Raw genomic sequence first — 22619 nt, forward strand, 5'->3', positions numbered from 1 at the left:
GCGCGACCTGGGCGCCATGGCGGCGGCGGCGGCGGCGGCGACGGCCCAGCGGCCGGAGACCGCCGCGGCCGGTGAGGCCTCGAGTCCGCAGTGGGCGCCGCCAGAGCACCGCCGGGAGCGGGCAGCGGCCGGGCTGGGCGACGGCGAGGACGCACCGGTGCGGCCGCTGTGCAAGCCCCGCGGTATCTGCTCGCGCGCCTACTTCCTGGTGCTGATGGTGTTCGTGCACCTGTACCTGGGCAACGTGCTGGCGCTGCTGCTCTTCGTGCACTACAGCAACGGCGACGAAAGCACCGACCCCGGGCCCCAGCGCCGCGCCCAGGGCCCCGGGCCCGCGCCAACCTTAGGCCCCCTCACCCGGCTCGAGGGCATCAAGGTGAGGACACCACCCCCCCCCCGCCCCGCCGTGCTCCAGGCCCCGCCCGGCGGAGCCGGCGCTCAGCACAGGTCCCCCACCCTACCCCTGGTGCCACTCCATGCCGATCCTGCGCGCACCCATTCAGTCGCCTTCTGTCGCGCTTCGGCCCCGGGGTGACTTTTCCCTTCTTGGGCAGCGCGGTCTGGCGCCCCAGCTGCCCGCTGTGCGCCTTTCCCTTAGGTGGGGCATGAGCGTAAGGTCCAGCTGGTCACCGACAGGGATCACTTCATCCGAACCCTCAGCCTCAAGCCGCTGCTCTTCGGTAAGTCTGGGCACTCCTGGGAAGGGCCAGGGGCTGTGTGCCACCTTGAGGCTCATTTTGACCACGTGACCTCTATTTTGAAAATGGCTGCTTCAAAGTAGCCCTTTTCTTTTATTCATCCAGAGGATTACCAAAGTGAAGTACCCAATTCCGCTCCATAATAGGGGAACAGGGTGCCCTTTTCACATTCTCCTCTCTGGTCCCTACTCCCTGAAGCCAGTTCTTCCATCACAGGGCTGTGCGACGACCCTGAGGCTAGAATCTAAACGTTTCATTGAAACTGTCTTTTGACATTCTGTGCCACCATCAATCCTGTCATCTAGAATGGGGGGAGGGTGGGAGACTGAGAACCAGGTTTCAGCTGACCTCAGGGCCTCTGGGGGAAATCCCACTCCCAAAGTAGGCCTTGTGGTCTGGTGAGAAGCTGTCCAAATGGGGATAAACTGGTGCCCCCAAACCTGCCCCATCAGGGCACCAGTCAGAGGCCCAGCTTTTGCTGCCAGCACTCTGGGATTCTTCTTGAGGAAAGAGGCTTTGGCTCAATCATAGTGGGCAAAGCCTTCTAAGGTGACTCGACTTGGAGCCACATGTTTTCTGAGCCCCAATTTGTGTGATTATTTCATTTAATTCTTACAACCCCTCTGTGAGGTATATTTAGATCCCACCCGCAGGCCAGCAGGTAAGAAAGTGAGACACAGAGAGCTGCTGCGGCGTGGCCAAGCTTACACAGCTAGTTCGGTGGTGAAGCTAGGATTAGAACCCAGGCAGCCTGCCTCTAAGGCCATTGTGAAGACCCAGAAGTCCTTGAAAGACCACCAGTGTCAGCAGGTAGGGGCCCACATACCCATGGACCTTGCCCAGGGTAAGTTTGTGCAGCCCAGCCCTGGTACCTGGCCTCAGCGACACACATATTTGCAGACCCGGGGCTGTTCCTGGCTGAGAGTGGGCAGAGAGTTTTAAGAAGGGGGCTGGAACCAAAGCAGAGAATCTGAGCAGGTGCCATTACCCCTGGGGCAGCAGGCCCTAGTTGGGAATTATGCCTAGACCTGTGAGAACGATGTCACATGCTTGCTGATTGTGGGGAAATAGGTTCTGCTGTCAGTCATGTGGGAGGGGCCCTAAAAGGTGGTGGTGGTGGTTGGTGGTTGTTTCTATAATCATGGAATAAGAATAACATTGAAAGCCAGGCGCGGTGGCTCACGCCTGTAATCCTAGCAGTCTGGGAGGCTGAGGCAGGCAGATCATTTGAGCTCAGGAGTTGGAGAGCAGCCTGAGCAAGAGCAAGACCCCACCTCTACTAAAAAAAAAATAGAAAGAAATTATATGGACAACTAAAAATATATATAGAAAAAATTAGCCGGGCATGGTGGCGCATGCCTGTAGTCCCAGCTACTCGGGGGGCTGAGGCAGAAGGATTGCTTGAGCCCAGGAGTTTGAGGTTGCTGTGAGCCAGGCTGATGCCACGGCACTCTAGCCTGGGAAACGGAGTGAGACTCTGTCTCAATATAAATAAATAAATAAATAACGTTGAAGTCTGTGCCGGGCACTATTTTAGGTGCTGGGAACACAGCATTGAACAAAATAGAAAACAAAAATAAAATCCTGAAGCTGACATTCGAATGAGGAGGAAACACACAATAAGCAAATAAATTAATAAATGTACATGGTGTGTCAGGTGACGATACATAATTGCAGACAAATAAGGCAGAATTTCACCAGGGGTTGAAACTCTTACTAAGGTAGCCAGGATGGGCCTCCCTGAGAAAAATACTTGAGCAAAGACCCACAGGAGGTGTAGGACCAAGCCAGGTGGCTGTTCCCACGGAAAGGGAACAACACTTACCTCATTACTGCACTACTGTGAACAGACACATCTGAGGAGGTTGTCTTTTCTCTCAGCCTTCCTGGGACCTGGATATATTTAATTCAAGTGCACATTAGCTTAAGTGAGCCATGAGGCCAAAGTTCCACTAACATACAGCTTGTCCTGTGAAGCAGGGAATGAGAAACCCAGACCCTAAGTCACCAAGAGTAAATTACATGAAGCAGAAGAGATCAAAGGGGGCCGGGCTCGGTGGCTCATGCCTGTAATCCTAGCACTCTGGGAGGCCGAGGTGGGCGAATCGTTTGAGCTCAGGAGTTCGAGACCAGCCTGAGCAAGAGTGAGACCCCATCTCTACTAAAAATAGAAAGAAATTATATGGACAGCTAAAAATATATATAGAAAAAATTACCCGGGCATGGTGGTGCATGCCTGTAGTCCCAGCTACTCGGGAGGCTGAGACAGGAGGATTGCTTGAGCTTAGGAGTTTGAGGTTGCTGTGAGCTAGGCTGACGCCACGGCACTCACTCTAGCCTGGGCAACAGAGTGAGACTCTGTCTCAAAAAAAAAAAAAAAAAAAAAAAAATCAAGAAGAGATCAAAGGGCATAATTAGGAGATTCGGGCAGCTGTGGCAAGACCTTCCTGTTTGTGGCCCTCATTTCCTCCAAAACATTAACATTGCTCTCCTGTCTGTTGGTGGAAGATGGCCCAGGTTTTCCCCTGAAAGCCCTGGGGCTTGCTACTTGGCGAAACAAGGTGGGACAAATGCAGAAGATATTAGTGATTGCAAGTCCCATTGTGAGAGAGGGAAACCACAGGGGAGAGGGTGTCCACAGTGGGTAGTTCCTGAGTGCTCTGGCGTTAGATGAATCCAAAGAAGGATGCCTCATCCCCAGAAGGAGCAGTGTGGGTCTCACTTCTGTGCCTGCCTGTCCATCCATCCATTGGTCTGCTGTCCACGTCATCCTAAAGAGGCAGGTAGGGCCCGAGGAGAGTGGGCCTGCTGTAGACTCTGCCCCCTCTGCTATGCTGCTTTTGGCTCCAAACCAGTGACCTGGCAGCCTCAGGGACCCAAGATGGCCTGGGCTCCAGGGGAGGGTGAGCACAGGATGTGAGCTGAGGCAAGGGCACTGGGGTTCTACCCCAAAGTGCCTCCATCTCTATGGAAGGGAACCCCAGCACTTCACAGGGAAGACCCCATGCAACCTCCAGTCTCTCTCTTTGAAATATGTTTCCTGTTTTCCATCCCTGTTTCTAGAGATACTTGGCAAGTGGGATCTGGGTCACCAAAGGCCCCACCCTGAGTTCCTGGCAAATACCTGCATGACTATGGTAGGCATTTCCCAAGGATTTGGAATGTTAGGGGAGAGCTGAGGACTCTGTCCTATTCAGTTCAGAAGGGAAGTACCCCATTTGTGAGTCATTGCCCCCTCCCTAGGGGCTTTCTTACATGTGGCTCACTTCTACCCTACCTCACCCCATGCTCATTCTGTCTTTAAACAGCAGGTCAGATATCATCACCCTCTTCCTTAAAGTTCTCCTGCATTTCCCATTTCCCTTCTGAGTCTCATTTGGTGCCTTAAAGCCCTGCCACTTCCCACTTCCTCCCTACTGATGCTCAGACACCAAGCTCACTGCTGCCTTGGGGCCTTGTATGTGCCTTTCCCTCACTAGACCTGGCTCTACCCATAGATGGTGCCTTCGGCTCCAGAAGCCCCTGCTCAGACGTACTCAACCCATGTCTTGTCCTCAAACCCATCTTACAAAGTTCCCAGGCATCCTGTTGCATCAGCCCACTGGGTTTTCATCTCAATGCTTAGCCCTGCTGGAAACTGTGTTCTGTATGTATTTGTGTCATTTGGGCCTCTGCCCACAAAGGTGATCTGCATGTGTGCGAGGCCTAATTTGTTCTGGCTGTGCATCCAGTGGTCAGAGTTGTGTCTACTGCTAAAAATTATTGGCCACCTGGGGGGTTCACTGAGCACTCGCAGCCCCGACGCCAGCACCTGCCTGTTTGCTCAGTGTGGCCTCTACCGCCCCGCCTCCTGACTTGGCACCCTCTTCAAGGGCAGCAGGGGGCACTTCCAGTGGGCCAGTGAGAGTTTTAATCCATTTTTCTTAACTAAGGTAAATGAGTAATTGCCACCAGTACACAAAACAATTTATGTTAAAATCATGACTGCTTTATCATAGGATTTCCAAATATATTCTTTTTCAGTTTAAGAAAATAATTAGGCAGCTACGTGAGACCACTGTGCTCATGACAAACACTGAAGGCCCAAAAGTAGGGAAAGAATTTTAGTGTACATATTAGTTCAAGTTTTTAGGCAACTTAATGCAGTTTTCTGCATGGACCGCCACACACACACCCCTGATGTTTCATGATGCTGTTTCTTGGGCCTGCTGCTTGGCAAAGCTGTAGACTCAGTAAAGGTCAGGCAGGTATAATTGAGTCTGTCTGGGGTTTAACAAACAAGCAACATCCTGCCCAAGGTGAGCACAGCCCAAGGCTGTGTGTCCTCTCTGAGATGCAGCTTGGGGTGCTAGGGCATGTGGGCAGTAGCAGGGCAGTAGCCAGGCTGTCATCCCAGGCCTGGGACGGACAGAAAGGTGGTTTTGTTTGCCCAGCACACACAGCTGCCAGGGAGCCTGCCTGCCCTCTTGGCTGAGCAGAGAACTATGTGCTCAGGAAGCAGACCCTAGCTGTGTCCCAAGAAGATGGGCTTCCATCCTGCTTGAGCCTTGTGCCTCTCTGGACTCTGGTCTGCAAATATCCTTGGTGGGGGCGGAGGGCAGAAGAAAGAGGGAGCGCACACACAATTTGTGTGGGCACTGCAGAATGTGTGGCTACAAAGTCCCAGGCTTTCCCTGGCAGGGTTAGCCCCTATTCTTGGCACTGATGATGGTGCCACCTGCGCACAGCCAGCTGTAGATTTCGGTGGCCCTGGCTCCAGGCATAGGCCGTGGTTACCAACAGCCGGCGGCCCTGCATCTTCCCGCTCAACACATAGGTCCCTGTGTGCTTTCCTCGCAGGAGGTTGTACACACACGTGACATCCAGCTGCAGCCAGCGTCGCAGGGTAGGCGCCAGCTCTGCAGGGGATAGTGGTCCTGTCTTCAGTACCTCTAGTCTCGAGTCCAGGTCACAGTCCCAGGGGCCAGAGGAGGTACTGTTGCACCAGGAGAGCCGGACCTTCACTGCTGAATGGGATCAGAGGGACTGGTGATGAGAGGGGCCCCTAGGAGTCTCCCTAACCCATCCTCTCCCCCTGGTGGACTAAACCCTCTTGTCTGATGCTCAGCTCTTGGAATCAGGCTCTTAGGGATGCCACCCTCCTTAGCAGAATTTTTTATTTGTTTTTGTTGTTGTTTTAGCAATGTCCCATGCCCTTAAAGGAAATTTTTTAGCTCTAACCCAGCCTAGCATTTGGGTATTCCCTCTTAACATTGTCCTAGCACCAAGCCAGGGGCTGGAACGGAGGTCCTTGTAAGGGGTGAGTAAAGGGTGCTACACACTCAGGGCTCACCAAAGTCGCTGGTGCACAGCGTGTCCAGGATCTCCTTGGATGAGCCTGCGTTCTGCAACTCACAGTCCCTGCAGCTGGCACGTGGCACTAGGAGGAGGGGTGGGAGTGAGGAGCCCACCAGGGAGGAGGGGGTAATCAGAAAGAGTCCCTCCCACTTCTCCCTCTTTTTCACCCTTTTGAGATAGATGCCTGCTGTAGCAGCAGCCTTTCTTTCCCACCTGAGAGTGCCATTTACCTGATCCCCATGGGGAATGATTTGAACAGGGTGGGGCACTGCCCCATGGGCCTGAGCAAGGTAGAGACCAGCCAAGATTTTCAAAGACTCACATGGGTGATCCAGGCGGGAGCCGTTGGCCAAGGCTGCAATGCAGAGACCATGGCCAGTGGGGAAGCGTCCGCAGTGCAGGATGGCTGGCCAGGGATAGCCATAGCAGGCCATAACGGGCTCGCAGCTGGCCTGCACGGCCTCGCACAGGCTGCGGCATGGGTAGATGACCCTGCAGGGGAAGAGTTGGGGGTGGCACAGCTACAGCCTGGGCACTTACATCAGCTGGTTGCTGGGCAACGACACTCTGGTCGCCTAGCAACATCACTGCAGCCTGGCTTTCCCACTTGCTCCACATCTCAGCCCTCAGCCCTGCCTCCCCCCTCCTAGAGCTGCTGTCTTATCTCCCCCACGTCTTCTTCGGCCAGGCTTCTTTCCAGCCTTCCCACACACCTCCCCCTCCAACCTCCCCCTCCAGCCACACCACCATTTAGTGTCTGAGAGAGGGGAGTGGGGGGGCCTTGAGCTCTGGGCCTTCACTCTCCATCTTAAAGGGAGAAAGCAGGGCCCTCCCTCTTGTCCTGAAAGGCCTTCAGGGCACTGCAGCCAGGGCTGAGGTTGGCAAAGAGAGCAGGGGCCTGGTCCCGCGTTCTACTGGCATGGTCAGCCAGAGGCTCTGGGAGAGAACTGTTGTTCACGGGATAGGTTAGGCTGGAAAGGGCAATCAACACCATGACCTCTGGACTCTCTGGGAGTAAAGGCCACCAGTTGGGCCTTGGCTCCATCTTTTGCCAGGATCCCTTAGACAGAGCTTCCACACCCCACTGGAAAGGACCCCCTCCAACCCCCCATCCTGAAGCAGCTTACCCACTTGCCCCGTCTTGACATTCAAGACCCTGTGATCATTTGTGTGTCCCGACTACAGGTCCAACCCCACATGCTCACTGTTGCAGTCCCCTGCCTGTGGGCACCTGCTTCCTTCTTCCAGGAACACTCTAACAAAATGATCCTTCATTTTCCTCCCTGCCCGTCAGCAGTCAGCACAGACAGGAGCTCAGCAAGGGTTAGTGAGACCTGAGCCTCCAGAGCAGGACCTGGGTAAGGAGGGCTCCCTCCACCCCGCACCTGGAAGCCCCTCCCTACCTGTCAAGGCACACAGGGGCAAAGAGGGAGCAGAGGAAGAGGCGAGCATCGGGGTGGCACTCCCGGGCGAGCAGGGGCAACCAGCTGACCGACTGCTGGATGGCCTCAGTCTCTGTGTCATGGTCCAGCAAGTTGGGCAGCCGCATCTCTGTGTAGCCAATGTCGTGGCACAGGGCCATAGCTGGGGAAATGGGCACGCACCGTGTGGAGCCCCAGGGAGCCCCTGCCCCGCCATCACCCCACAGCACCACCAGCACCACCAGCAGCCACAGCCCTCCTCGCTCCATCACCTGCCTTCTCTGCCCTGGCCTTGATGAGCTAAGATCAAGGGCTTTATAGGACTGTTACCCACACCCCAGGAGCCAACAGAGAAGGAGGTCCTGCAGGTGTTTGCACAGCTCCCAGGTGCCTGGATCTACCTGGTTAGGCCCCAACAGGCTGACTGACTGTTTGCTTTTGATTAGCGCACAGTGGGGTGGGGGGCTGTAGAGGCTGGCGGCATCTCCACTGGACGGGCAGATTACTGGCACCTAATAAACTGAAGAAACCTAGGCCTGTGTTTTCTTTTCTTTTCTCTTTTCTGGCTTACTTTTCTTTCTTTTTAAATTTTATGTGTTATGCAATCAAGAGGTGACTGTTGATTAGCAGTTTGGTCTAACCCATTGTCCAGCAGGGATGTCTCCCAATTGCTGGCTCACACCCTTTCTGGGCTTACTGGGTTCAGAGGTCATGCAGGCCAGGGATGGGGGCTTTTGTCCTGTCCTCAGTGTTATCACATCTGGGTCATCTACTCCTGGTGACTGAATCTGGTCGTGAGCATGGATTCTGGTATACAGCAGCCTGGGCAGCCCTGTCCTGGGCAAGCTGCCCATCTCTCTGTGTTTGAGGTTCCTCATAGATAGGAAGGACAAGTTAATGGGGCCTGGCTTTCCAGATGCCTGACAAGATTAAGGAGTCGATGTGTATGAAGCGCTTAGGACACTGCCTTGGGCAGAGTCTATGCTACCGACGTGTGATCTGCTGGGATTTCTACTAAAAACCACTCCAGGGCCAGGCACGGTGGCTCACGCCTGTAATCCTAGCACTCTGGGAGGCCAAGGCAGGAGGATCGCTTGAGCTCAGGAGTTGGAGACCAGCCTGAGCAAGAGCGAGACCCCGTCTCTACTAAAAATAGAAAAAACTAGCCAGGCATGGTAACCCATGCCTGCAGTCCCAGCTGTTCAGGAGGCTGAGGCAGGGGGATCACTTGAGCCCAGGAGTTTGAGGTTGCTGTGAGCTAGGCTGATGCCACGGCACTCTACTCAGGGCAATGGAATGAGACTCTGTCTAAAAAAAATAAAATAAAATAAATAAAATTTAAAAAAACCACTCCAATCCTGGCTCTGAGTGGCTATTTTCCTTCCTCTGGGCAAAGAATGAAACTTCATGCTGGGAGTATGACTGAGAGAAGTGGCAGATCACTTGGAGAATCAGTTCCTTTGTGGGCCTCTTGTCCCCTAAGGAAGTCCTCTCTTCCAAGAACAAGGGAAGGAAAGAGGATGAAGGCTCCTGCCCTGGAAGTGCCTGGGGACACCAGGATGTTAGCTCCCCAGGTATGAGGCTCATGGTCCAGCATCAGCAGGCCATCTTCCAGCTGTGCCTCATGTGCAGGCATCCAGCCACTGCAGCCAAGCCTAGGAGGCCTGACTGATCTTTACCTAGGGGCTTAGAGGCACAAAGTAGGCACTTAGTATACATTTGTGCCAGGAATTGGGGAAGTGAAGGACACCCTGGGGCATCTTCTCAGAGACTAGCATCTGCCAAAAACCTGAGTAACGCCCACTGACTTTCCAGCACTGGGCAATTCAGCCCTTGTCATCTGCCCCATTAGTACAGGAGGATGGAGGGCAAGGCCCTTCGACCAACTTAAAGCATTAGCTGTCCTGTGCTTTCTTTTTATTTGAATAATGCTGAAAAGCAAAGATGAAAGCAAGAATCAGCCACCATCTCTCCACTTTAAAAACTTATACCCAGGCCAGGCATGGTGGCTCATGCCTATAATCCTAGCACTCTGGGAGGCTGAGGCAGGAGGATCGCTTGAGCCCAGGAGTTCCAGACCATCCTCAGCAAGAGCCTGTCTCTACTAAAAAATAGAAAGAAATTAGTTGGGCAACTAAAATAGAAAAAATTAGCCAGACGTGGTAGTGCGCACCTGTAGTCCCAGCTGCTCGGGAGGCTGAGGCAGAAGGATCACTTGAGCCCAGGAGTTTGAGGTTGTTGTGAGCTAGGCTGACTCCACGGCACTCTGGCTTGGACAACAGAGCAAGACTCTGTCTAAAAAAAAAAAAGACCCTTATACCCAGTAAAAAGTGAGGGTCAACCCTCTGCCCTTCAGGTCTACTCTGTGGCCTTCAGTCCTACCCTTAGGTGGGTGAGCCCACATCCAGGTTAGCTCTGGCTTTCTCCCAGGGCTCCCTGGAAAGTATTTGCTGTCATCATCAATGAGAGAGGCCCCACATTTCAAACGCGGGCCAACATTTGCAGGATAATTCAGCTTCAACGACTCAGAGTCCAGAGCAGATGTAAAGGTGTATGTAAAATGCCCACACCTGGTGGCCACCAAGGGACAGGGAGTACCTCAGGAGCCCTGTGGGGAGGAAGGTACTGGCTCAGTCCTTGGCCTCACTTACCTCCTCCTCTGGCAGAAATCCCTGGCTTCCTGACTGACGAGGAGTGTCGGCTCATCATCCAGCTGGCACAGCTGAAGGGCTTACAGCGCAGCCAGATCCTGCCCACCGAAGAGTATGAAGAAGCAATGAGTACGATGCAGGTCAGCCAGCTGGACCTCTTTCGGCTGCTGGACCAGAACCGTGATGGCCGCCTGCAGCTCCGCGAGGTTGGGATCCTGGGCTTGAATAGGCACAGGGTGGGAGTTCCCAGAATTACCTTTCTGGTGCCTAGGTGACTTGTCTAGCTCAGCCTTGGTCCCAAGAGTCAGATACCACCTCAGGCCTGCCTGGGCATGCCCAGTCCTGGGGTCCCCCTTGCTTCTCTGAAGAGCCCCTTGCTGCCCTCAGAACCCCAGAGGATGGAGGGAGAATCCACCTGGGGGTGATGGCATTTATCACCACAGTTTTCAAGTGGTGTACCATCTTTGGCCTAGATTCCTTGCTGTCATGGCTGGGGGCCCCACAGAACTCATGATGGATGGGGTGGTAGCTCTGGGAGGCCAGCAGTTTGCCCTCTACATGCCTCTCACACCTGGGCTTCTGAGAGATCTGGCAGGGTGCAGGGTCCATTGCCACACAGAACACCCCACTGAGCCTGGTCTTCCTGAGGGGCCTGGTGGTCATGCCCTAACCAGGCCTCCCCCTAGTGCCTGTTCCCTCTTCCTACTCAGGCCTTGGCCTCCCCACCTTACCTGGGGTAACCGAGTGGGACACAAGCCCATCCATTCTGCCTCCAACCAGCCAACGGTGCTCCCCTCAAAGGCCACCGTCCTAGCAGGGCTGGGAATGCCAGTGGCCTCAGGCCCCTTGACCCTCTCCCTGGCCTCTTCCTCAGATGCCTCTCACCTCTCTGCCTACCCTCATTTCAGTCCAGGGACTTTGGGCTCTGTCCTGTGTCCTCACCCATGCCCTGTCACCTGATCCCATACCTCTACAGCGAGAACTGGGCCATCTGTGCTCTGGTGGGTGTTCACCATGTGGGTCACCCCACTGAGGGACCCTCTCGTGCTTTAGGTCCTGGCCCAGACTCGCTTGGGAAATGGACGGTGGATGACTCCAGAGAACATTCAGGAGATGTATGCTGCCATCAAGGCTGACCCCAATGGTGACGGTGAGCTCACACCTCTCCACAGTTCTGTCCCTGTGAGCCTCCTGCCCACTCCCGGGTGCATCATCTTGAAAGCTTGGGTCCTGCCCCCACGGCCAGGCAGCCCTTCCACTCTGCTTTTACACAGGCCAGAGATGGGGAGATGAGGATCGAGGCTTGCCCCTCGCCCCTGGGAAGTAGGCAGGCAGCTGACAGTCTAGAGGGCAGTACCTGGAGATCCTTTTGACCTCATCAGGCAGTCTAGAGTCTGGGGCACAGGAAGGAGGCTTCTAGTTGGCAGAGGGCAGAGTGGGTAGAGCAGGAACAAAGGGACAGTGAGGCCAGCTTGAGCTTGGTTATTCACCCTGCTCCATCCACCTCTTCAGCTAGACATGGGGTCCACCCCAGCAGACAGCCTCCCTCGTCTAAGCGAGGTCTCCCTTGCCTTTTTGCCACCTGGAGTCATGCTGAAGCATCAAAGTGGTAGTGTTGCTAACTTTGCTAACTGTTGGGGCGGTGTGAGGAGGGGAGCTGCCGTGCAAGTGCTTCCCCCTCTGGTAATAACCCTCAGGAGCTGTCTGGGGTGCAGTCATCACCCTCATGCCCACATTCTGAACCAACTGAACAAGATACAGCAGTAAAATAGGACTTGGAAGAATGCCTTGTGGCTGGTGAACCCAGAGTGAAGAATCTGGCTGGGACTTGTGGCTAGAGGGCAATACTGCCATTGCTCCTGTACGGAGCTGGTGACAGGCTCACAGCCCTTGAATGTCCCCCATCCTCAGAGTAACCTGGGCCAAAGGGTGGAAGGTATCTTCCTTGGGTCAGCCAGAATAACATGAAGCAAAGACACCAGCTACTCTTCCAGAACCCCAAGACAGTGGAGCCCCTGCTTTGTGGTTTGGGCAGCGACAGGGGAGAGTGTTCTCTTTTGGTGGAGTTGCCTGGCTTTTTTGCTCAGGTAGACTGGTAACCCAGCAGGGGGACTGGCCAGGATGGGACCTGAGGTCATTCGAGAACCCCCAGGGACTGGCCCTGCTTGTACCCTAGGGTATGTAAGGCCCTGGATGAGACCCAGCACTGGCTACTCTCTCCCCTACTCTCTGCAGGTCGGAGGGTGGCTACCACGCTCTACGCAGCCAGGCTGGAGGGCGAGGGTTAGTCCTTGGCCTAGAGCCCTGGCCATATGGCTCAGGCTGCCTTTGGAGACCTGGCTCTGGCTACTCTAATAGAAGTTGGGCTTTTTCCTTTTTGGGGCCAAATCAGGGCTTAACCTGAGAAAATGAATTTCTCTGGGTCTTCTCTTAGGGCCTGATGTGACAGAAACCAGGTTCATTTGACCCAAGAGTCTAGGTGGGGGACAAGTGTACATGGCCCCTCAGTGTCTGAGGCCAAGGGCTGCTGCCTATAGGATAGGTAGCGAAGTGCGACCTGCCACTATGGTCTCCCTATCTGGGTTTGGCCGGCATTGACAGCGGGTGCCCTGTGCAGGAGTGCTGAGTCTGCAGGAGTTCTCCAACATGGACCTTCGGGACTTCCACAAGTACATGAGGAGCCACAAGGCGGAATCCAGTGAGCTGGTGCGGAACAGCCACCACACCTGGCTCTACCAGGGTGAAGGTGCCCACCATGTCATGCGTGCCATCCGCCAGAGGTGAGCACCTGAGGCTCTCCTCAGGGGAAGGGGGAGGAGACTGGATAGGACCTCCACAGAAGTCCTTGGCTGGGGCCAGAGGACAAGAATTGATTAGTCAATTTGGGATTAACTTCCACTTGTTAGACCAGGACTGGGATCCACTGAAAGACAGGCAATTAACGAGGCAAATTTGCCCTCACTGTGAGCAAACAATAACCAATTGGGTTTGGAAAGAGATCAAGCATTTGTTTTCTGCTAATTAGAGAAGACCCCTTATCTTTGGTCACAGGACCCCTACCCCTGAGCAGGCAGGGGTTTTAGGTAAATAATTTCCTTCCTGGTGGGTGGGCCTCAATGCTCCCATCCTCCCAATTTAGTGGAAATCTTATCTCTCCTACGCAGCAGGTGTCTCTGTCTCTGGCACCTAGGGAGAAAGGCTCATCATGAGTAACCCCTTCCTGCTCTCACAGGGCCAGTCTGAGATGGCTTAAGAGGCTTCCAGGGGACGTGGGCAGGGGTACAGCTTGTGGCAGGCCCAGGGCCCACCTTGGCCAGCTCGTTCAGGCTACCATCTTGGATGGGCCTGCCCAGCCAAATGCCTACTGCCCACCAGGGTGCTGCGCCTCACTCGCCTGTCGCCTGAGATCGTGGAGCTCAGTGAGCCGCTGCAGGTTGTACGATACGGCGAAGGAGGCCACTACCATGCCCATGTGGATAGCGGGCCTGTGTACCCGGAGACCATCTGCTCCCATACCAAACTGGTAGCCAATGAATCTGTACCCTTCGAGACCTCCTGCCGGCAAGTATCTCCTACCTGGGGGCTGCCTGCAATTCCCAAACCAGGCACCCCCATGACACAGGCACAGCACTGCCCTATGGGCATCCCACTTGGCAGGGGGCCAGGAGCACTGGGCCATCCTGGTCAACAATGCCCTTTTCTCTCCCTCCAAGTTGTTTACCAAATGGTAGGAAAAGGGTGGCTACTGGCTATCATGTCCACTCAAGGCATCACAGACTGAGGTACCCAAAGACACCAAAACTTGCCCCCAGAGCTCTGCAGCAAGGGGCAAGACTGGGCCCTCAGCTCTTTCTGCCCCCTCCCCCAGGTATTGATTTTGACTCCACCTAGAGGAACTGAAGCTGTGCCTCCCTCCCTTGCCGAGGCAGTTCCAGTTCTCTCCTCTTCTTGTGGCTGTTCTGGCTCAGCCTGTTCCAGTCCCCAACAAGACATTCTGCATGATCTTGCTGCTTCTGCTAGCTTACCTTTCCCAGCCAGGCCCTTGGTCAGGGCCATGTAATTTAGCTAAGTGCACCTCTGATCTTGGCCAAAAAGTCACTGTGACACACTAAGAGACTGGTTTTGGGGGAAGGAGGGGCCAGGGACATCTTGGCACTGGCCTGCCCTGTTATCGCCCATTCCAGTCTATCCCTCTGGCTCCTGGGAACCTGGGCAGCTTATCTTGCCCACAGGTAAGCCCCTGAGGGTGTCCACAGCTGGGGACCTGCTCAGTGGCCCCCCTGCCTTACAGCTACATGACAGTGCTGTTTTATTTGAACAACGTCACCGGTGGGGGCGAGACTGTCTTCCCTGTAGCAGACAACAGAACCTACGATGAAATGGTAAGGGCCAACTGGGCTACTATTGTGGGCTGGCAGGGCCTTGGGCAAGTGTAGTACACACCCTTCCAGGCCTAGGATGAGGGCCCAAGTGATCCCCTGGGCACATCTGGCTGGTTTCCCTTTGCCACCTGGCCTTGGCTCCTGGCCAAACATGGGGGCAGCCTGAAAACTCCACCACCCTGCTGCCCACAGAGTCTGATTCAGGATGACGTTGACCTCCGTGACACTCGAAGGCACTGTGACAAGGGAAACCTGCGTGTCAAGCCTCGGCAGGGCACAGCAGTCTTCTGGTACAACTACCTGCCTGATGGGCAAGGTGAGGGCCTATGGCCAGACTAGGGGTTCCCTGAGGCAGTTTCCCCTTACCCAGCCCCCCTGTCTGCCACGCTGGAGGGCTGTCTGGCTGCCCTCCAAATGGTTTTCTGCCCCTGGTACCTCCCAGACCATCCTTGGTGACTTCAGCAGGCCACTCAGGAGCCTGTTCCACCTCTTGGGTTATCTCAACCCCTATCATTTTCTGATTCCCCAGCCTTCCTGATCTCTGGGGCTCAGGACACATGGCCCTCCCGAACACAGGATGGGAAGGGCTGAGGACAGGCCCAGCAGCAAAAAAGCTGGTTTCAGAGGGCAAGTGGGGTGAGATGCTGAGCCCCGAAGGAAGCCTTAGATCTGCGTGTTTGCTACTCAAGATATGCACAGCTGGGCGCACCTTGTTATGCCCTTGGTCTGTAGGAGGCCAAGCTCAGGCCAGTCCCAGTCTAGGGTTCCTCCCAACCCCTCCCTTCCTCCTTTGCTCAAGCCACCCTCCTCTCCTAGGTTGGGTGGGCGACGTGGACGACTACTCCCTACACGGGGGCTGCCTGGTCACACGCGGCACCAAGTGGATCGCCAACAACTGGATTAACGTGGACCCCAGCCGGGCGCGGCAAGCGCTGTTCCAGCAGGAGATGGCGCGCCTGGCCCGCGAAGGTGGCGCCGACTCACAGCCCGAGTGGGCTCTGGACCGAGCCTACCGCGATGCGCGCGTGGAGCTCTGAGGGGAGGGTTAGCACCGGCCCCTAGCCTCGGGTCACCCGCCGCCAGAGGTCGGGAGCCCAGTTGTCCTGCCCTGCTGCAGACTAAAGGTCTGGCCAATGTCTTGTCCCACCCCCGCCTCCAGCCGCGATGCGGCGCAGTTCCGATATTGACGTTATTTATTGTGTACAGACCCCATGCCCCGTCAAATAAAACCACACCGCCTTGAGCCGCCCGGCCCACGAGCTCCGGGTCGGCGGGAGAGGGAGCGGGCGGGCGGCCAGGACCGCGCTGCCAGCGTCACGCGATGGGGAGGGGCGGAGGCCTCTCCGCAGGCCCGGCCAATCGTGAGGGGGATTTCGTGGGGCGAAGGGTCGTCATTGGACATCCACCGCGGGCGGCCCTGGTCTTCGCTACCTGTAGCTAAGGCGCAGTTGCTCGGCAGCGCGGCGCGCGGGGAAGGCTCGTTCTCGCGAGAGCTGAACTCCCTTTTTGGCTGCAGCCGCCGCAGCGCCTCGGGGACCGTCATGGACGCTCTGGAGGACTACGTTTGGCCGCGGGCAACCTCGGAGCTCATGCTCCTCCCGGTCACGGGCCTGGAGTGTGTGGGGGACCGGCTGTTGGCGGGTGAGGCTTGGCTCTGGGCGCGCTAGCGGGCAAAGAAAGAGCGCCCGCCTGGGGCGGGGCCACAGGAACAAAGGGATGCCCGGAGTAGGAGGATGGGCGGCAAGATGAAGCCCGATCGAAAGTGGGAAGGGAGCTAAGGAGGTGGCGGGGACTAGGGCCAACCCGAGGAGGGTAGGGCCCGAGATAAAAAGCTGATGTGACTGCCGCGGCCCTCTATAAACTGCAGCCAGTGTGGAAAGGGTGGGCGGAGGCGTGGGAAGGTGCAGGGGAACGCGGTCGTTCGGGGTGGGGGGGGCAGGGGAGCGAGAGGAGTGTGTGTCCCCTTGGATGAGATGGGCGGGGCCTTGACCTCTCCCGAGGAGGCCTGGCAGAGCGGGGAAGATAGGGAACGTGGCCCCCTCACGGGGGTGGAGCCAGGAGGTCGCGGGTGTGGCTTCTTTGGGGAAGGCGGGGCCGGGAGAGGGCAAGAGTGTGGCCTCTGGGGGCAGGTTTAGGCTCTTCCTAAGGTAGGTTTCCCTGAGGTGGGTGAGGTGGCAGAAAATTGCGAATGAGCCCATTCTGAGTAGGCCAGTGCCCGGGGAAGCGGGGGCTGAGGCCCTTCCTGACATGGTTGGGGCCCATGGAATCGCGTGTGGAGGTTCCTCCGAGAAAGAAAGCACAGGCCTCAGTGGTTGGATGCAAAGGCCTAGGACCTGAGGTGTCAGAGTCCTAGGGAGCAGTAAGACCTGACATAAAGTCAGGTGTGAGTCCTAGTGACTGATGATGGTGCTGCTGAGTTTTATAAGGGTCCTGAGGCAGGCTGTCAGGCTTTGAGTGAACTACTCCCAGTCCTGTGTGTGTGTGTGTGTGTGTGTGTGTGTGTGTGTATTGCGGGGCGGGGGGATGGCCTTCTGCAGAGGTAACAGCAGCCACTCAGGTGCCCAAGCCTCAAGCCGAAGAATCTGCCTCACTCCCAAGTCTGGTTGACTTTGTTTTTATTTTATTTTGTTTTATTTTATTTATTTACTTATGAATGAATGAATGAAACAGTCTCTCTCTGCCCTGAGTGTTGTGGTGTCAGCCTAGCTCACAGCAACCTCAAACTCCTGGGTTCAAGCCATCCTCCTGCCTCAGTCTCCTGAACAGCTGGGACTACAGGTGTGAGCCACCATGCCTGGCTAGTTTTTTCTATTTTTAGTAGAGATGGGGGTCTCACTCTTGCTCAGGCTGGTCTTGAACTCCTGAGCTCAAGTGATCCTCCCAGCTCAGCCTCCCAGAGTGCTAGAATGACTTTGATTTCATATATGTGGCATCTGTTTGTCTGCTTTTATTGCCATCATTCCAGTCCATGCTACAGTGTCTCCCTGATCCCCTCAGTAGCATCCTCTCTACCCCATTCTTGAGTCCTTCATTTCCTGTTACACCCAGGTCATTGGTTTGTAATGCTCAATAAATGTTTATTGAATGTCAAAAGATTGAGACTGAGTCTGGGGGTGGTGTGAGTGGCTGTGGCTGTCATCTTAGGTAAGAGGTGATGACCTGGACTAAGGTCACTGTGGTGGGGAGGATTTGCAGACTCTTTGGCAAATGAAATCCACAGAACTTAGAAATAGGTAAGATGTGGGAAATTAAGAGAGTAGTAGTCTGTGGGTTTCCTGGTTTTGGGCCGGGGAATGGGCAGAAGGTAGTAACGATTGTTGGGATTAGGAACATTGAGAGAATTTGGGGGATGAGTTAGTAGAGTGGAAGATGCCTGCAGGACAGCCAGGAGGCAGCTGAGGGTCCAGTTCTGGAGAGACCTGGGTGTGTGCACACACATAGTTGGGATATATGAGGCTGCCCAGAAAGCATGTGACTTGTGTAGATAGAGGTGCTGAAATTCTCTGGAAGCACCAATTAGGGGAGTTTTAGGAAAGGAAAGGAGGAAAACAAAGAGAATGTATATTACAGAGGCAAGAAAAGAGGTTTCTTTTTGTTTCTGCTGTGTGTCAGACCTTGTCAAGGCTCTCAATGACTATATCTCATTTGCTCCTTCTGAGGCTTTTTGTGTTGCTGCTATGCTGGGGCTTCATACACAGAATAGGGCTGACATAGCTGACCAGTGGCGGGGCCAGGATCCAAGCCCAACCTCTTTCGCCAAAGTGGGGGCTTCTCCAAGTTCTCATTGATACCGAATATGCTCACATCTCCTTAGATAGAAGCTCTTGGAAATCAGAAGGGGGCTGCAGTGGCTCCAGTGGCTCCAAGGATGAAAAGGTTGCTTTAGCAGGGACAGCCTCTGCCCTGGAAGAGGGGGATCAGGAAGGATGCATGTAGAAATATCTGAGAATGTGGGGACTAACCTGTCTGAAGAGTGAGGCGGAGTGAGGAGAAGGCTGTGAGTTTGAGAAATTCGTGGTTGAACTGAATGTCAAGAGTGACTTCTGGGAGCAGAAAGTTAGTACTGAAAGTCCAGCTGAAACTGAGACCGAGGATTTTCCAAGGTTAAAGCCGCAGGATTGTGTGTCCTTATGCATCTATATGCTACATGCTCCCTTCCCCCCATCTCTTCCCCGAGAGTCATCAGAGTTAGGTGCATGGTTCTGATATGACTCTTTGCTTCTGCCTAGGTGAGGGGCCCGATGTCCTGGTGTACAGCTTGGACTTTGGTGGACATCTTCGGATGATGAAGCGAGTGCAGAGCCTGCTTGGCCACTATCTTATCCATGGGTTCCGGGTGCGGCCAGAGCCTAATGGAGACCTTGACACAGAGGCCATGGTGGCTGTGTTTGGGAGCAAGGGACTCCGAATTGTGAAAGTTAATTGGGGACAGGGCCACTTCCGGGAGCTTTGGCGCTCTGGCCTGTGGAACATGTCTGACTGGATCTGGGATGCACGCTGGCTAGAAGGGAATGTGGCCTTGGCCCTGGGCCATAACTCAGTGGTGTTATATGACCCAGTGGTAGGGTGCCTCCTGCAGGAGGTGCCCTGCACGGACAGGTGCACCCTCTCCTCAGCCTGTCTGATTGGAGACACCTGGAAGGAGCTGACCATAGTGGCAGGTGCTGTTTCCAACCAGCTTCTGGTCTGGTATCCAGCAGCTGCCTTAGCAGACAACAAACCCGTGGCACCTGACCGGCAGGTCAGTGGGCATGTGGGTGTCATCTTCAGCATGTCCTACCTGGAAAGCAAGGGCTTGCTGGCTACAGCTTCAGAAGACCGAAGTGTCCGTATCTGGAAGGTGGGCGACCTGCGGGTTCCTGGGGGTCGGGTGCAGAATATTGGGCACTGCTTTGGGCACAGTTCCCGTGTGTGGCAGGTCAAGCTCCTAGAGAATTACCTTATCAGTGCAGGAGAGGACTGTGTCTGCTTGGTGTGGAGCCATGAAGGTGAGATCCTCCAGGCCTTTCGGGGCCATCAGGGCCGTGGGATCCGGGCCATCGCTGCCCATGAGAGGCAGGCCTGGGTGATCACCGGGGGTGATGACTCAGGCATTCGGCTGTGGCACCTGGTAGGACGTGGCTACCCGGGCTTGGGGGTCTCAGCTCTCTGCTTCAAGTCCCGTAGTAGGCCAGGTACCCTGAAGGCTGTAACACTGGCTGGCTCTTGGCGACTGCTGGCAGTGACTGATACAGGGGCTCTGTACCTCTATGACCTCGAGGTCAAGTGCTGGGAGCAGCTACTAGAGGATAAGCATTTCCAGTCCTACTGCCTGCTGGAGGCAGCTCCTGGTCCTGAGGGCTTCGGGCTATGTGCCATGGCCAATGGGGAGGGTTGTGTCAAGGTTGTCCCCATCAACACTCCAACTGCTGCTGTAGATCAGACCCTGTTCCCTGGGAAAGTGCATAGTCTGAGCTGGGCCCTGCGTGGCTACGAGGAGCTCCTGTTGCTGGCATCGGGCCCTGGTGGGGTAGTGGCTTGCCTGGAGATCTCAGCTGCGCCTTCTGGCAAAGCTATCTTTGTCAAGGAACGTTGCCGGTACCTGCTGCCCCCAAGTAAGCAGAGATGGCACACGTGCAGTGCCTTCCTGCCCCCGGGTGACTTCCTGGTGTGTGGGGACCGCCGGGGCTCTGTGCTGCTGTTCCCCTCCAGACCAGGTCTGCTCAAGGACCCTGGAGAGGAAGGCAAGGCTGGGGCTGGTACTGGGGCACCTGGAGCAGGTAGTAGCAGTGGTGGGAATGCTTTGGCGGGCTGGGGCCCTGTGTCTACCCTTCCTTCTCTGCATGGGAAGCAGGGTGTGACCTCAGTCACCTGTCATGGTGGCTACGTGTATACCACCGGGCGTGATGGCACCTACTACCAGCTCTTTGTGCGAGGTGGCCAGCTCCATCCAGTCCTAAGGCAGAAGTCCTGTCGAGGCATGAACTGGGTGGCTGGGCTCCGTATGGTGCCTGATGGGGACATGGTCATCCTGGGTTTCCACGCCAATGAGTTTGTGGTGTGGAGCCCCCGGTCGCATGAGAAGCTGCACATTATCAACTGTGGTGGCGGGCACCGCTCCTGGGCCTTCTCAGATACTGAGGCAGCTATGGCCTTCGCGTACCTCAAGGATGGGGATGTCATGCTGTACCGGGCTCTAGGTGGCTGCACCCGGCCACATGTGATTCTCCGGGAGGGTCTGCATGGCCGTGAGATCACTTGTGTAAAGCGTGTTGGCACCATCACCCTGGGGCCTGAATTTGGGGTACCTAGCTTCATGGAGCCTGACTACCTGGAGCCTGGCAGTGAGGGGCCCGGCCTGATTGACATTGTGATCACCTGCAGCGAGGACACTACTGTCTGTGTCCTGGCACTTCCCACAACTACAGGCTCAGCCCATGCACTCACAGCTGTTTGTAACCATATCTCTTCGGTGCGTGCTGTGGCTGTGTGGGGCATCGGCAGCCCAGGTGGCCCTCAGGATCCTCGGCCAGGCCTTACTGCCCATGTGGTGTCTGCTGGGGGGCGGGCTGAGATACACTGCTTCAGCGTCATGGTCACTCTGGATCCCAGCACCCCAAGCCGCCTTGCCTGCCATGTCATGCACCTTTCGTCCCACCGGCTAGATGAGTACTGGCACCGGCAGCGCAATCGGCATCGGATGATCAAGGTGGACCCAGAAACCAGGTAATGTACACTGCAAGGCAGGGGCATGGGGTGGGATTACACAGGCCAAGTTTACAGGCTTCACCTGAGGGCTGTGTATTGTCTTTGCAGATACATGTCCCTTGCAGTGTGTGAATTTGACCGGCCTGGCCTTGGCCCCCTTGTGGCTGCAGCTTGTAGTGATGGCGCAGTGAGGTGAGAGCAAAGGACCCATGGGGTGGGGAGACAAAGGATATGAGGTTGTCCAGGATTGGTTCTAAGCTGGGACCTTTCTCTGTCCCCCTCCCCCTCCCCCAGGCTTTTTCTCTTGCAGGACTCTGGGCAGCTTCTGCAGCTCTTCGCTGAAACCTTCCACCATAAGCGGTGTGTCCTCAAGGTCCACTGCTTTACACATGAGGCACCCAACCAGCGGCGGTGAGAGGGGCTGGACAATGATCCTTCATGGGTTGGGTTCCTGTTGCCTTCCATCCCTCTCACTGACCTGGCTGTCCTTTCCTGGCTCCTAGGAGGCTGCTCCTGTGCAGTGCAGCTACTGACGGCAACCTGGCCTTCTGGGATCTCACCACTGTGCTAGACCGTGGCTCCTCTGCCCTTGAGCCTCCAGTAGACCCTGGGCTTCCCTATAGTGAGTAGCTAGTGTGCAACCTGACTGCCCCACCCCACCTCTCCCTTTGCCTTCTCAGGTGTGGCAAGCAGGGCCCTGACAACCATCCTCTTCCTCCAGGGCTGGGCTCCCCATCTCTGACTCTCCAGGCCCACAGCTGTGGTGTCAACAGCCTGCACACCTTGCCCACACGTGAGGGCCACCATCTTGTGGCCAGCGGCAGTGAAGATGGCTCCCTCCATGTCTTTGTGCTTGCAGTGGAGATGCCAGAGCTGGAAGAGGCTGTGGGGGAGGCTGAGTTGGTACCGCAGTTGCGTGTGCTAGAGGAATACTCTGTCCCCTGTGCACATGCTGCCCATGTGACAGGCCTCAAGATCCTAAGCCCAAGCCTTATGGTCTCAGCCTCCATTGACCAACGGCTGACCTTTTGGCGTCTAGGGCATGGTGAGCCCACCTTCATGAACAGCACTGTGTATCATGTGCCAGATGTGGCAGACATGGACTGCTGGCCTGTGAGTCCCGAGTTTGGCCACCGCTGTGCTCTTGGGGGTCAGGGGCTTGAGGTTTACAACTGGTATGACTGAGGTATCCCTCGGTGGCCAGGGTGCTGGGTATGGGGCCTGCTCACAGACAGTGCAGCAGAGGTTGACTGTCTGCCCATGCCCAGCATGCCCTGAGGGGAGGCGGCAGCCGCGGGTTCCCAACTTCAGAGCAGGAGCTAGAGGTGAGTAGAGTGCTGCTCAGACTATGCCCTGCTCCCCACAACAGGACAAAACTTTGTACAACAAAACAATTTATTTTGGCTCCAGGCTCCTAACATCATGTGTGAGGTTTTGCGTTTT

The 22619-nt window shown here is 55.7% G+C and overlaps 2 protein-coding genes across 2 annotated transcripts; both read left to right on the forward strand.

Moving 5' to 3' along the window:
• Nucleotides 1-15811, forward strand: P4HTM (prolyl 4-hydroxylase, transmembrane). The gene is made up of 9 exons (XM_069473622.1): nt 1-376; nt 599-680; nt 10123-10313; nt 11161-11257; nt 12725-12887; nt 13483-13668; nt 14399-14489; nt 14682-14805; nt 15306-15811. The coding sequence occupies exons 1-9, from the start codon at nt 17-19 to the stop codon at nt 15524-15526; spliced, it is 1515 nt and encodes a 504-aa protein (XP_069329723.1). The 5' UTR covers nt 1-16; the 3' UTR covers nt 15527-15811.
• Nucleotides 15812-15966: 155 nt separating this feature from the next.
• Nucleotides 15967-22362, forward strand: WDR6 (WD repeat domain 6). Its single transcript, XM_069475648.1, has 6 exons — nt 15967-16130; nt 18719-21194; nt 21285-21368; nt 21471-21587; nt 21680-21798; nt 21898-22362. The coding sequence occupies exons 1-6, from the start codon at nt 16031-16033 to the stop codon at nt 22359-22361; spliced, it is 3360 nt and encodes a 1119-aa protein (XP_069331749.1). The 5' UTR covers nt 15967-16030; the 3' UTR covers nt 22362.
• The last annotated feature ends 257 nt before the right edge of the window (nt 22363-22619 follow it).

Source organism: Eulemur rufifrons, chromosome 7 (genome assembly GCF_041146395.1).
Source record: "Eulemur rufifrons isolate Redbay chromosome 7, OSU_ERuf_1, whole genome shotgun sequence".
Taxonomy (NCBI): Eukaryota; Metazoa; Chordata; class Mammalia; order Primates; family Lemuridae; genus Eulemur; species Eulemur rufifrons.

Bases quoted from the DNA above. Each gene is read 5' to 3' on its own strand.
- P4HTM (XM_069473622.1), top strand. From the start codon at position 17: ATGGCGGCGGCGGCGGCGGCGGCGACGGCCCAGCGGCCGGAGACCGCC. The intron at 681-10,122 runs GTAAGTCTGGGC...CTCCTCTGGCAG, and splicing joins CCTCAAGCCGCTGCTCTTCG to AAATCCCTGGCTTCCTGACT. The intron at 14,806-15,305 runs GTGAGGGCCTAT...CTCCTCTCCTAG, and splicing joins CTACCTGCCTGATGGGCAAG to GTTGGGTGGGCGACGTGGAC.
- WDR6 (XM_069475648.1), top strand. From the start codon at position 16,031: ATGGACGCTCTGGAGGACTACGTTTGGCCGCGGGCAACCTCGGAGCTC. The intron at 21,195-21,284 runs GTAATGTACACT...TTGTCTTTGCAG, and splicing joins AAGGTGGACCCAGAAACCAG to ATACATGTCCCTTGCAGTGT. The intron at 21,799-21,897 runs GTGAGTAGCTAG...CTCTTCCTCCAG, and splicing joins AGACCCTGGGCTTCCCTATA to GGCTGGGCTCCCCATCTCTG.